The 14,036-nt window shown below is 54.8% G+C and overlaps 1 protein-coding gene across 1 annotated transcript; it reads right to left on the bottom strand.

Annotated features, from left to right (window-relative positions):
• Nucleotides 1-6,964: 6,964 nt before the first annotated feature.
• TCF15 (transcription factor 15) lies at nucleotides 6,965-12,820 on the bottom strand. The gene is made up of 2 exons (XM_012755296.3): nucleotides 12,229-12,820; nucleotides 6,965-7,660 (listed from the first exon to the last, which is right to left on the bottom strand). Exons 1-2 carry the CDS (start codon nucleotides 12,751-12,753, stop codon nucleotides 7,586-7,588), a joined length of 600 nt encoding a protein of 199 aa, XP_012610750.1. The 5' UTR covers nucleotides 12,754-12,820; the 3' UTR covers nucleotides 6,965-7,585.
• Between the last annotated feature and the right edge of the window lie 1,216 nt (nucleotides 12,821-14,036).

The raw sequence follows: 14,036 nt of genomic DNA, 5'->3' as shown, positions 1-14,036 counted from the left end.
AATTCAATGTGTCTGCATAGATAAAGATAATCTGAGGGGGTCGGAGCCTGGAAGGAGACCCCACCCCGAACCCTGGGCCTTGGCTGCCATTGGTCAAAGGCTGTATGCAGTGGTGTGAGAAATCAGGACGGGGAGGAAAAGGGGGGGACACCAAACACCCACGCCCTAGGTCCCACTATAAAAAGCACATTTGAAAACATCAGACTGGAAAAGTTTTATTATTATTATTATTATTTTTTAAATAGCAAACGCGAGTCCCCCCAGGAGGCGTGTTGCAGCTGTGGCTGTGGCGGTTCCCAGGTGATGTCAGTCCTGGCCGCGCGCCAGCCCCGGCCCCTTGGAGACGGTCTTGGTGGGTTCAGCTTGACTGTTTTTCCTTCCTGAGACTTGAGGACACCTTCCTGTCTCAAAGAAAGCAGCCTTTCCAGGGCTTTCCGAACGCCAGAGGCAGGGGAGGCGGTGGGCCGGGGCTGGGAGGGGAGGGAGAGGCAGGGAAGGTGGGGAGGGGTGGGTAGAGAGGGCAGGAGAAAGGCCGGGCTCCTGGCTCCTGGGTGGCTCCTTAACCATCCCGCAGGGGGCGCGAGGGGGTGTGCTCCTTGGGAGTCCGAGGCCCGCCTCCCTGACCTGGCCCTGCCTGGGGAGGCCCTGGGGCGGGGTGGGGTTGGGGGGCGAGAGAGGTTCCCACGGAGTTCCCAGCTGGTCAGCGGCTGTCTCCCTCCCCAGCCCTGGGCCCACCCCTCTCTTCTCTATGGTTAAAGGCCCTTTGCCAGTATCTTCCAAACCGGGTTGTCTGCAGATGGGAGGAGCCGCGTGGCTGGGTTGGCGATCACACTGCACTCCTGGCTGTCTGGTCACTGCTCCTCTCTGAGCACCACCTGTGCAAAGAGGAAAAGCAGCCCCGCAAGGTGGTCATGCAGACTGAGTGCGGCAGCATGATGACTCCCGGTCCGGGTGAAGAGTGTCTGCTAAGCCCCCACCGCGCTGTGCAGGCAATCGGGAAGTTGCCTCGCGGGCAGCCAGAGGTGTGGCAGAGAAGGGCTCTGGGCCGGCTCAGGGGCCTGGGGAGCATTGCCTGCTGCTCAGAACCTCAGCGTTTAGCAGAGGCAGCAAAGAAAGCACGGAGGTTAAGAGAGTGGGCTCTGGACCGAGCCCAGGCCCACATCCTGGTTCTGTTGTTCAGTGGCCCTGTGACACTGGGCAGCCATGAGGATAGTGACAGCCTCTGCCTCACTTGGTTGGAGAGGGGTAAATGAGTTGCAGGGCCTGGAACAGCGCCTGGAACAGAGGCAGCGCTGGGTGAGTGTTAGATATTGTTATCCTCCATTCAAAAAGGCTTGCGTTTCTTTGCGTCCCAGGGCTGCTCTGGGTGCTCAAAGTAGATGTGTCAGGGATAATTGGGTTAGGCTCAGGGGAGCCCCAGGCACCTGCAGGTGCCCCATCCTTCATACTGCTACAGGGGTGACCTGGAAATTTTGCAGAACCTTTAATACTCAGCAAAGCCCTCTCTCACCTTATAAGCACTGTCCCAAATGATGCCACTTGTCTCGCAGGCATGCATTCCCACATGCCTTAGAAGCACTGTCACATTTTTATTATTTGCTCAGAGCCTGCTTTTTCATTAGGCTGTGACCTCCATGGGCACCGACATCACATCTACCTTGTTTTCTGACCCTCCCTAGAGCTTTGCATGGTCCGTGGAGAAGTCCAATACATGTTTGACTGACTCACTGACGGACAGGCTGAGCCTACCTGCCTTACGTTGGTCTCTGATGTTAAGCTCTATCCTATGCCTCCTGCTGAGTTTGCCTGTCTACTGTGACTCAGGCCATGGGATTTGGAGCCAAACCCCCTTGAGTCCTGGCGGGGCCATTGCCTGGCTGGGTAACTCTGGGCTTAGTTTTCTAGTCTGTGAAACGGGAATGGCAACAGTATCTACCTAATAGGTTGCTGCAAGATTAAGTGAAGCCATCTCTGTAAGCCAGTAACTGGGACTAGTGGCCCCTCAATGTCGGGACTAGGGACATAGCTGTAAGGCCATGTGGGGTGGAGGTGGAGAGCTCACTGGAGCTCTGCAGCTAGAACACCTGGTTCAAATTGACTCACAGCCACTGTGTCATCTTGGGCACGGTCTTTAACCCCCTTGTGCCTCTGTTTCCTCATCCATAAAATGAGGCAATAACAGTACTTATTTGACAAGCTTCTTGAGCAGACTGTCTTAATTATTTTATGCAAAGTGTTCAGTCTGAGGCCAAACACAGTAGGCCCTCAAAAAAGCCAGGCATTTTTCCAAGCCATTCAGAAAAAAACAACTCCTGTATTTTACCAGCCTTCCTTCCCATAAGGCCAGTTCATCTCAACTGACAAAACTCTTCTGGTCTACTCTGTGCAGGCTGTTCTGAGATGAGGAAGAGTGAGGCCCAGAGAGGGGCATATACCCACCCTAGGTCACACAGGAGCAGTGGCTAGGTTTCCTGCCTTCCAGCCAGCTCACCCTCAGTGCCCCCTTCGTTTCCAGGCCCTGCTGGCCTGCCCTCTGACCCCGGCCCCCTGGGAGCCCTATCCCAGGCCTGTGGGGTCTGCAAGTCTGGTCTGGATTAGACACGCTGAGAAGCAAACACCCGCCCCTCCCCAGCCGGCTGCCCAGTGGGACCTGTGCTCACAGCTGCTGAGCCTCACAGGGACATAAATCAAGGTGGCCAGAGGCTCAGGGGCTGGGACCACATTAGCCTCTTGAGGGGCACAGGGGCCTAAGAGTCACGGGCAGGGACACCTGGGTCCACTGTGGGTGTTTTCCATAGTATGTTGGATGAGCTAAAGCCAGGGTGGGTCAGAGGAGCCAGGAGACCATTTGACAGTACTCACATCATAGCGGGCCAATATCCTGACTTCCTTTTAACTTGTAATTCTGCAATAATTTACAATTATACAGAGAAGTGATGAAAGTGGTGCAGAGAACTCCAATATACCCTTTCCCCGGATTCACCAAATTTTAAGTTTGCCAAGCTTGCTTTATCCTTCTCTTTTACATACACATTATTTTTTCTGAACCATCTGAGACTATGTTACCTACATCATACTTCCCTATCCCTTATAATACTTCAGGGTGTGTTTCTTAAGCTCAAGGATATCCTCTTACATAACCATGGTACTGTTAGCAAATTCAGAAAGTTTAACTTTGGTATAGTACTTTGATCTACTGTTCGTCTTCTGATTTTTCGATTTTGTCAACTGTACCAATATGGGCCTCTGTAGCAGGATCTAGTTCAGGTTCTCCCCTTGGTACAGGTCCAGTTCAAGGTCGTGTATTGTATTTGGCTGTCCAGGTCTAGACTTTTTATATCACAACCATGTGAGGTTATACAGTAGCAAGAGACACAGATGGGGTTGAATGAAAACATTCAACTTTATATGTTTGTTCCATGAATTGATGTTTTTGCAAATCCTCTACTTACATAGTGTCCTCACGACAATGCATTGTGTTTGTGAGTGTGTGGAGGTAGTTGAGAGTTAACTTGCCAAATATGCCTTAGTTTTCAGGACTCTGTTTTGTGGTGTTTTGGTTTTTAACCTAATAAAAGCCTCGCAAAATGGAAGTGGCCTGGGCTGATGAGGGGAACCTGGAGTGGTGTGGCCACCCTGGGCTGGGGGAAGGGGCCCTGTGTTCTCAGCCCTGCTCAGCTCCAAATGCTGTGCAGCCATGGCCCATCGCTGTTCCTCTCTGGGCTTCACATCACCACGGGTGACCTCTGAGGCTCCCCCATGTGTAACTGTGGAATTAGAGAGCCCTGCATGGCAAACAGGGAGACCTGGGTTGCTGGTGGCCCAGTAGGACCAGGGATTTGTTGGGGGACCTCAGGCAGGTTGCTTGTTCTGTCTTGTCTCAGTTTATTTGTGGTGAAATGATGGACTCGGACATCGTTCTTGTGCTGACGCTTGTTGCAGCTAAGAAGATTTGGGTGGAGAGTGTGTCAGGGTCCAAGGTGGCCTGGCTGAGGTTGGTCATTCCATGCTCTTCAGGGCTAGATTTCTTCTCCCTGAGCAAGTTTACTCCTCTGGCCCCAAGCTGGCCTGGAGAAGCCTGGCTGGGCTGGACCATCCTGGAGGTGGGGTGTGTGCGCTGCAGGACAGGCAATGATAGGAAAATGGCCCTGGAGCTCTTGGTCCATGGCTGTGCTTAAGTCACAGTGTTGCACTGGCCTTGCAGCTCACAAAGCCTCATGGGCATTAACTGTCCATTGCCCAGGAAGACAGCAAGCTACAAAATATGCATAATGGAGCATTGTGCAGCTGTGAAAAGGTATGCAACAGCTCTCTGAATACCGAGGGCCTCCAAGAAGTATTGTTAAGGAGAAAAAAATACAAGTGCAGAGAAAAGTGTATAAAATGCTATCACCTGTGTGGAAAAACAATCTCTATGTAACTTGCCTATATACACAGACCACCTCCACAGGAACGAATCCCTAAGACTCTGGTTAATTTAACATAGTAACTCCCTCTAAAAACTGGAACCGAGTGGTTGGGAGAGAAGAGACTTATTGCCAGTTTATTCTCTTTTTTGTCTTTTGAGTTGTGAAGACTGTGTTGTCTATTTCCAAGGAAATACAATGGAAAGAACCCAGTATGGGTATAAGTACAAGAGCTGCTAGCTCCTGGGAAGCTGCTAATTGCATTTCTTGGTCTGGTGCTCCTGGGAAGCTGCTAATTGCATTTCTTGGTGCACGGGAGCTGGTTTCACTCAGCTTGGTTTTCACTCAACCTGGTTTCACTCAGCTTGAGAAAATTCGTGGAGCTGTGCACTTTCCTGAATGCACCTTATACTTTGATAAAAAGTTTCAACTTAGTATGCTGTAAAGGACTGAGGATGTGCATGTGGAAGTGTGTGTTTAAAAAACACTCCGCAGGGTTATAGTGTTGACGGTGGTTGTCTTCGGGATGGGTGATATTTCTAGGGTCTTGTAGCATTTTTAATTCTTTTTACAACGAAACCATAAGCAGAGAAACCTACAAATATTTTTTGCAGAAATAGTAATCGCTGTAGCGCCCTTGTGGAAGGACACAGGAAACTGCTAACAGCAGTTCCCTTTGGGGAGGAGCCTGCGGGAGGTATGTGCTTTTCACTGTGTGCTATTGGACGCGACTTGAATTACTTACTCATGCATGAATGGTCTGTTAAAAACTATTTAACGAAGCAAAATAAATACATACCTTTCTGTTCTAGCTGCTTTCAGTGCTTAGAGATTGGGCCAGGGAGGCCCAGAGAGGTCAAGTGGTATCTCAGAGTCACCCAGCAAGCCTGGTGGCAGAGTGGGCCTCCAGCCCGAGCACCCAAGTGTCTGCTCTGCCCCCACTCCCAGGCTTCCTGCCATTGACAAAGCCACAGTCTTTTTCCTGTGGCTTTGCCAGAGGCCGCCTGTACCTGGACCAGGGTAGGCCCAGGGAAAGCAATGTGCTTTCCTAATCAGCTCCCAAAGGGGGAAGCGCAGCCACGCTGGGACACAGGATAGGCACGACCGGTGTCCCTGGAACACGGGCGAAGTGAGGTAGAGGGCGCTTGGAAAGTTCTCTGGGCGGGACCCTGGCCCCTTGGGGCCGTCCTTCCTCCACTTCTCATACCAAAGGGGCTGAGTGTGGCGGTTTCATGGTCCGCTCCAACACGGGGCTGGCAATCTGGGCGACTCCCTTGTGCTCCCTGGGTCTCCGTTTTCGTCTGGAAGATCAGGTGGGTCAGCCTCACCCTGTGGCATCTGGCACAACACCTGGCTCACAGAGGGTGCTCGGCAATCTGTTTGCTGATCTGCAAAATGGGCAGCCTCAGTTAGAGGGTCCAAGGTGCAGGGTGGGTGGGGCACAGCAGAGGGATGGGAACGTGGGCTCTGGAGCCAGACTTCAGTCAGTGAAAGCTAAATAAAAGTGTCTGTTAAACAAATGAAAGTTTGAGATAGGCTTATGAGCGTACCTTGCCGGGGAAAGGGCGGCTGTTGTCTGTCGTCTGAGGGCGACACCAGCCCCTACCTCCCAGAGCTGCTGGGAGTGTAAGCCGGCTAACTGGGGCTGGTGTTCCACCCGGGGCACCTCCAGGGCAGGGCAAGGAGCTGCTTTGGGTTTTAAAGAGGACAGACGTCATGGTGTCACCCTGCCACATGCCTTTGGGCGTCATTGGTCCTCCAAGTCTCAGCTCAAACAGGAATAGGAATATTTCTCTTTAGCATATACTTGTTTGCACATGTGGAAACTACATGCCTACGCAGCCTCATGCATAGGCTTGTTTGTGATGGCGTCAGCGAGGGACGGATTAAAGTACAGTGCACTGATAAAGTGGAATAATAAGAAGCTAATGAAGAAATGAGGACGCCCTTTAGGTACAGATTTAGAATGATACCGAGCTATATTAAGAAAAGAAAAAGGTAGGCTGGGCGTGGTGGCTCACGCCTGTAATCCTAGCACTCTGGGAGGCCGAGGCGGGAGGATCGCTCAAGGCCAGGAGTTCGAGACCAGCCTGAGCAAGAGAGAGACCCCGTCTCTACTAAAAATAGAAAGAAATTAATTGGCCAACTAATATATATAGAAAAAATTAGCCAGGCATGGTGGCGCATGCCTGTAGTCCCAGCTACTCAGGAGGCTGAGGCAGGAGGATCGCTTGAGCCCAGGAGTTTGAGGTTGCTGTGAGCTAGGCTGACGCCACGGCACTCACTCTAGCCTGGGCAACAGGGCGAGACTCTGTCTCAAAAAAAAAAAAAAAAAAGAGGGAGCAGAAAGTGTGTGCAATGTGCTGTTACGTGTGTATTTGCTTGATTATTTGTAAGGAATGGGACGTCGCAGAACACTGGTGGCCAAGGCTGCCTGCAGAGAGGAGGGCTGATGGCTACAGCACGAGGGCAGAGGGACTTTTCACGATATATCCCCTTGTACCTCTTAAATTTTGAGCCGTGTGAATGAAATGAATATAGTCCTTATTCAAAAATAAATAAAATTAAGATTTCTTTACCAACCACAGCAGACACCTAACAGTTGATCAAGAACATTTGATCACCGGCAGACTGCGAGACAAGCTTGGTTCTTTCTCCTTCCGGAGAGGGGGCTCCCCTTGCCCCAGCCCCACGCCCTCCAGAGCTCAGGGCCGCACCTGTAACCCGAGCTTCTTTCTAGGTCCAGGGGAGGGGCCGCCTCTGACCTCCAGTGTCCACAGGTCCTTCCCTTCCTCAGCTGGGAATGATGCTTTTTATTTAAAAATATCTTTTATTTTAAACTCACCAATTATCTCTCTCTCACAAACACCCACACTCATGCACAGACACGCACATACTCTCTGTCACCAACAGTCTTTGTGTTTCCAAAAGTTTTGCCTTGTCTCTGACCAGCCAGTGCTGGGCAGGCTGGATGGGTCCTCACAGCTCTCCAGGGCAGGGTGGAGATGTCCCAGGGACCCTGCCCAGAGGGTCCCGGGCCCAGGCCATTGTCCCCTGGTCCCTACACAAAGAAAGGGTGGGCTCGGCTCCTGGGGTCTTCTCCCGTGTGCAGCCAGTGGCTGGCTCCTGGTCTCCTTCTCTGGGGTCCTGCTTGGAGCAAATGCCACAGGGGCCCAGATTCATCTCCGTGGCCCTCTAAGGGGGGTCACCCCCCTCACCTTCAAGCAGCTGCCACCCAGGTCACGACGGCCACCCTGCAGGAAGGGAGAAAGAGGTGTTAGGAGGTTCGATCATGTCAACGTGAACACTGGAACTAACCTCTGTGTCCAACAATAGGGGACTTGATAAATAAATCACAGTTTAGCCACACAATAAGGTTCTCAGCAACAGAAAGCAGAAGAAAGTCTTTATGGACTCATAGGGAATGCTGTCGAATGACATTGTTTAAGGACACAAGCAAGTGGCAGCCTGAGTGAATGCTCCTGTGTGCTGAGAGTTCTAGAGAGACGTCCACATGGGAAATCGCTAATGGGTTTTCTCAGAGAGGAATTCCATGATGGGGACACAGGATGGGAGAGAGGCTCTCCCACACTACATATATATATATATATTTACCTTTTTCATTTCTTCCCCATGTGATCTGTTGCTTTTTAAAAAATCGAATACATTTTAAAGCACACTCAAGGGCAAAACCAACCTCCTGGTGGTTCTCCCCATTGCCTGACCGTATAGCAGTGGCTGACTCATCCACCTTCAAAAGTAGACTGGGTTTCTGGCCTCCTTGCCTTCACTCACGGTGTTCCCTTTGCCAGGCATACGCTCCCACGCCTTGTCTCCCTGGGAAGGTCTCTCTATTTCTGAAATGGCCTGGCACTTCCTGCTTTTCTGGGGACATCCCACCAGGATACAGCTCAGGAGAAGGCAGGGTCTCTCCTCTGTTCCCTCTCTGAGCTAGGAGCTCAGGGAGTGGTAGAGAAAAGAGTTCTGCACTCTGTGGCCCCGTTTCCAGCCTGGGACCTGGCTTGGAGCAGGTGCCCATCGATGCTGTTGGAATCAAGTGGTGGCCACACCACTGAAGATGAGCTAACGGGGGCAGTCCCTAAAGACAGCAGTCCCTCACCCTACAGGGGTGGTCTCTTCTAGCCCCTCTCATGGACATTTTCAGGTTGGATATGTGGGTTTCACCTTCTGTGTAAGCCGGTGAGGCCACACACTTCAGAGCACCCCCCCCTTCATGGCCTCCAGCCTTCGAGTGACTGGCCCAGAGGCACCCAGCCAGTTGGTGAAGGAGCTGGGCTAGAAATCCACATTGTCCAACAAGTGGTCCTGTTTCTGGGACACAGAGGTGTCTGAAATCCCACTGCAAATGCTTATTGCCCTGGGCCCAGCTAGACGATGATGGAAAAGGCCGCTTTCTCAGCCCATCTAGAGAACAGCTGACCATCTGGGAGCTCTGCCCCCTGCCTCCCTCCGCCCCCGCACCCAGGTTGGGGCAGATCCATCCAGATGCGAGCCCAGCCTCCCTCGAGGCTCTCGCGGCCAAGGGACAGCATGTTCATTCACAGGCAGGGCTATTTTGAGGGCTGAGGCCACGGTCCCAGCAGAGCCTGGGGCTTGGGCTTCTCAGACAAACTCTGGCAGGAGCAGCTGAGAAGGGGGGACAGAAGCGGGGGTGGGGGCAGCGTCGAGGCTGAGGGATGGAACACTGGCTTCCCCCCTTTCAGTCTTTAAGTCCTCAGGGCCAGGGAGAGCCGCCTCCTGCTCCGCATCTGGAGGCCATGCAGAGACCTGGGTCCCTTGAGAATGCTGGGACTGTCCACCTCCCTGAACCTCAGTTTCTTCATCAATGCATTGGGGCCAAAATGATTCTACTTGGCACCCCCAAGGTACAGTTGAATGTGAATGCAGCTGTGCAAACTGTCAAGAGTGCTTAGAAGAGGAGCTGACTAGGTCCCCATTTGCTTGTTCCTTAGGAACTCAGCGCCAAGGGTCTAAAGAAGCAACACGGTTAGGAACTGGGCTCAAGTAAGACAGACCTGGGCTCCAATCTCTGCTCTGCCATGGTGGACCTCAGGCAAAGGATTTCATCTCACCAAGCCTCAGTTTCCCCACCTGTAAAGGGGAGTTACTTTACAGAATGACACAAGCTAACAGTGTACACAAGATACAGGATTACGCCAACGAAGGTAGGTAAAGCCCTTAGCACAGTGTCAGGAACAAAGTAAGTATTCAATAAATGTTCACAAGTATTATTAACGTCATCAGCGTCATCTGGTAATGGTGGCTCCAAAGCTGGGGACACCCACAGGCGAGAGCCTTACAAGATGACCCTGTCCACCCCTCGCCCCCCTGGTAACAAAAGGGAAAACAGACCAGAGACAAGAGCCCCCTTTCCATCTCCCACTGGCTATTTCCACAACAGAGGGCCACACCTAACCCCTCCTTAAGTGGGAAGGTGCTAGAGGGAACTGCTTCCGTGGTGACCCCAGCTCCAGACCAGCCAGGATGGGAGGGAGGTGGGAGCTCAGCGTGGAGGGATAGGATCTGGGGCCTTGGAGCTCTCTGGCCCCCAAAGCTCATAAGGGAGCAGGGGCTCCCCAAGACAGCCAATTTTATTTTCCTCCATCCAAGTCTCTGAGGGGCCACGGCTGGCCAGGATCGCCCCTCTCGCTGATTCCCAGAGGAGGCTGTGGAGTTGACAGCATGGTTTCTGCACCAAATTTGGCTGGGTTCTTGGTCCCACAGACAGATCCCAGGGAAGCAGCTAGGCCCCGTGAGCTGTGGGCCAGGCCCGAGATCTGCAAGGGAGCCCGCTCCAGGTCTGCCTGACTCCGGGGTGGGTATGTGACAGATACAGGGCCCTCCCTCTCTAACCTTCCCCACTGCCCAATCAGGCAGGCCTGAGTTTGAATCCTGGCTCCATCATTGGCTGTGTCTGAACCAGTGGCAGCATCTCTGAGCAGGTGGGGATAACCTAGCGCCTTTCTCCCTGGCTGTTGAGGGATTTTAATGACAACTGGTGAGAGTGCTTAGCACAGATCAGTGCTCACAAAGACTGCTGTCGTCAATGTCATTGGCCAGTCTCTGCCTCCCCTCTGTGCTCTGTCACCTTTAACTTCTTCCTTCATCCTTCTCTAGGCCCTGTTGTTGCTGTGCTCGCTTCCAGAACACTCTTCCCTGCACCCCTCGCCTGCCTCTGTTCCCAAGCATCCCTCAGGAACTGAGCACAGAAGCCTCGTCAGCGCTCACCTGGGCTGCGGGCTTCCCTGGGCTCTGGCCATCCCTTTGTGCTCCCCCTGCCCCACCATTCTACCACAGTATCCCTGTCTTCCTCCCCCGCCGTGGCCCTGATGCTGCACTGAGTTCTGGGCTGGTGGGTGGGGACCCGCAACCTGCTTCTCTGCGTGTTCCCAGAGCCAGCAGAGGCAGCTGTTAGGTAGTTAAGGGCTGCTGAACTGAATGAAGGGGAGAGGGGTGGTCAGAGAGTGTCACCGAGGGCCCCATCAGCCCTTCACACCCCAGGCCAGATGCCTGAAGGCCCACCCCTGTTTCCCAGGCCAGCCTGGGGTACTGACTGGGGCCCACAGCTGGGAGCAGCAGGGACCCTCAAGAAGATACTAGTCTGAGGCCAAGAAGACTGACTCTGGGAAACTGAGGCAGCCAAGTGGTGAGAAGCCAGGCCGGGAGTCTGATGAGCCAGAAGGGGGTGGGATGAGGCCAGTACACTAAGGCCTCCCCAGGACAGGGTGGAGCAAGAAACCAAGGGCAGCCGTGAGAACCAAAGACCGGGCAGTCGGGGCCCTGACTTCCATTCCCCATGCGCTTTCACTTGGCCCCCAAAAGGCAGGCAGGACTCTCTCAGCCTCAGTTCCCCCAGATGCAAATGAGGGAAGCTGCTGGAATCTAAAGTTGTCACACAGACAGGTTCCTTTATGCTGGAAAGAGGGACAGGCTGAAGATGAAGCAGGCTCTTTGGGACCTGGGTCAACTTTCAGCCAAGAGGGCCCCTGGCAACCTGTGCTGCTGCCCAGCACCCACCCAGCCCTACCAGCCCGGCTCACGTGCTACCCAGGAAACGCCACAGGAGCGTAGCTCCAGCTCTGTGCAGCTGACCCGAGTGTCCTCTCCCACCACCGCATGCCTTTGGGGGCTGCGTGCTCTCAGGGGACCCTCATCTACCGGGTACTGCTGGCTCTTGGTTGGGGGTATGTGTCCCCTTTTCTTCTCAGTCTCCTGCTCTTCTGCCAGGTCTTAGGAAGGGGGACGATTGTTTCAAGGTGGGGGTTGCTCAGGCAACACACACCCGGGAGCCCAGAGCCTGCATCCCGGGTCCCTAGCTGAGCGAATGCGGGCCTGTGGTCTCAGCCCCCTGAGCCTCAGATCCTCATCAGTGACAAAATGGGCAGGAAAACTACCTGCTGGACGGGATTTTTGTGAAGGACGGGATTTTTGTGAAGGTAAAAATGAGGCTGAGACGGACATCGAGCACGGAGGAATTGCTCAGTGCACGATGGCCTCTGCTGTCTGTCCTCATACTCTCTTCCTAGAAGGCAGGCGGCACAGCACAGCTGTGGTTGGAGGGAGTACCCCTCCGTGAGCAAGTAAATCAGACCGAGCTCCGGGCTTCCCTGCACCATTTCTGTTTGGGGGACATGAAGCGGGTGGCTCTGTGCCACACCAACCCCTGGGCTTGGGGCGCCCCACCACCACTAATTCCCAGGCGCTTCCCTCTCGCCTCATTGAGGTCTCTGCCTCTCTTTGGTACCCCGGGAGTCCAGTCCCCGGCGACCCCGCGCCGCAGTCGGGCGCACCGGGCACTCACCCCCTTGCGCTGGTTGCTGAGGCAGAAGGTGCAGATGGAGCGCGGCTGGCGGCCGTCGGCGGCGGCGGCGGCGGCGGGGACGGCGCTCTTGGCGCTGCCGACCGCGCGGAAGCACGGCTGCCCGTCGTCGGCCGCGTCGCCCAGCAGCAGCACGTTGGCGAGGTGCGCGATGTAGCTGGACGCCAGGCGCAGTGTCTCGATCTTGGACAGCTTTCGGTCCACCGGCTCGGTGGGGATGAGCGTGCGCAGCGCGACGAAGGCCGTGTTCACGCTCTGCGTGCGGTCCCGCTCCCGCGCGTTGGCCGCCTGCCGCTGTCGCACCACCACCACGGGGCCCGGGCCGCCTCCTGCCCGCCGCCCGCCCCCGGGGCCCGGGCCGCGCCGCGCCGCCTCCAGGCCCTCGCAGCAGCCGAACGACTGGTCCGACGCGTCGCTCTCGCTGCGGTTCTCCTCGTCCTCGCTCAGCAGCCGCACGTCGGGGTACAGCACGTGCGCGCCGACGGGGCGCAGCAGCGCGAACGCCATGGGCGCCGGCAGTGTCCCTGCGAGCTCCGGGCCCTCGGCTAGCCGCGCCCAGCCGTGCGCTCCCGCGCTCCCACGGCCCAGCGGGCCGCCGCCTTATAGCCGAGGGAGGGACCAATCACGAGGCCGCCCAGCCCGGGGGCGGGGGGCTCCGATTGGCTAATGGGGACGCACTCGCCACGCCCCGGCCAATGGCGACGCGCCCACCGCCCCCGCTCCCCAGGTTGAAAGCGGCCCGGGAGCTGGCGGCCCACCCCGAAGGCTCTCAGTCCCTGCTGTCCAGCCGGCGAACGCCGGAGGTCTGGGAGGGTGGGCTGGGGCGAGCCCAGAACCGCACTTCGTGCCTCAGCCTAGACCACCTTGGAGACCGCGGGCAGGTACCTTCTCTCTTGGCCTTAGTTTTCTGGTTCGGAACGTGGATGGCAGAGAAGCGAGCTCAGGTCTTCCTGCGGTCGAATTCTAATCCTGTCATTCTGCAAATTTCATGTGCATGAGAATGGGGGAAGGAGCTTTGCCATTACCGATTCCCAGATTGCCTCCGTGCTGATTCGGCATTTTTGGAATGCAGCCCAGGAATCCACGTTCTGTACAAACTGGTGGTGACAGTGGTGCTGTCCATGAGGACACTGGAGAGACGCTATAATCTTTCCAAATAAGGATTCGGAGTATCGCGTCCCGGAGGACAAACTTACACACAGACACACACACACACACACACACATACACACACACACACACACTGAGGCCAAACAAAACCAAAACACACATATACTAGTAGTTCCATTCATTTGTTTATTCATTCAGCAAATATTAGTTGGGCCCCTACTATGTGCCAGGCATGGTTTTAGGTCTGAGGATACAGATACGAAAAAAAGAAACTCTCTCTGCTCACAGAGCTGGCATTTTGGTTGAGGTCCTACTGGGTGCCAGACCCCTGTGCTGAGTACTTTACTGTGCCCAGCAGAGGTTGTAAGACAGTGGCCCTGACTCACAGATAAGGGAGCTCTGGCCCTCAGTGTGACAGGTGGTGAGTGGGGTGCTACCCCAGCAGGCTGGCTGCACTACCTCTTAGACTCTCACCCCATCCCCCACATCGGCACACAAAGGCTGTCTTTCCTCAAAGCCTTCCTTCCTTCCAGCAACCTTAGCTTGCTCAGGCTGTTACCTCCTCAGAGGCACTGGGAAGAATCGCTGAGCTGATGATGGCTGCTGGGGTCCCATCTCACTCAGGCCTGCTTCCCTGTTCTGTCCCCGGCAGCAGCTAAGCCAGCATCCACTTGGCCTTG

This window comes from Microcebus murinus, chromosome 16 (assembly GCF_040939455.1).
Source record: "Microcebus murinus isolate Inina chromosome 16, M.murinus_Inina_mat1.0, whole genome shotgun sequence".
In the NCBI taxonomy this organism is placed as follows: Eukaryota; Metazoa; Chordata; class Mammalia; order Primates; family Cheirogaleidae; genus Microcebus; species Microcebus murinus.
The sequence above is the reverse complement of the archived record's forward strand: the minus strand, read 5'-3'. Positions and strand labels throughout refer to the sequence as shown.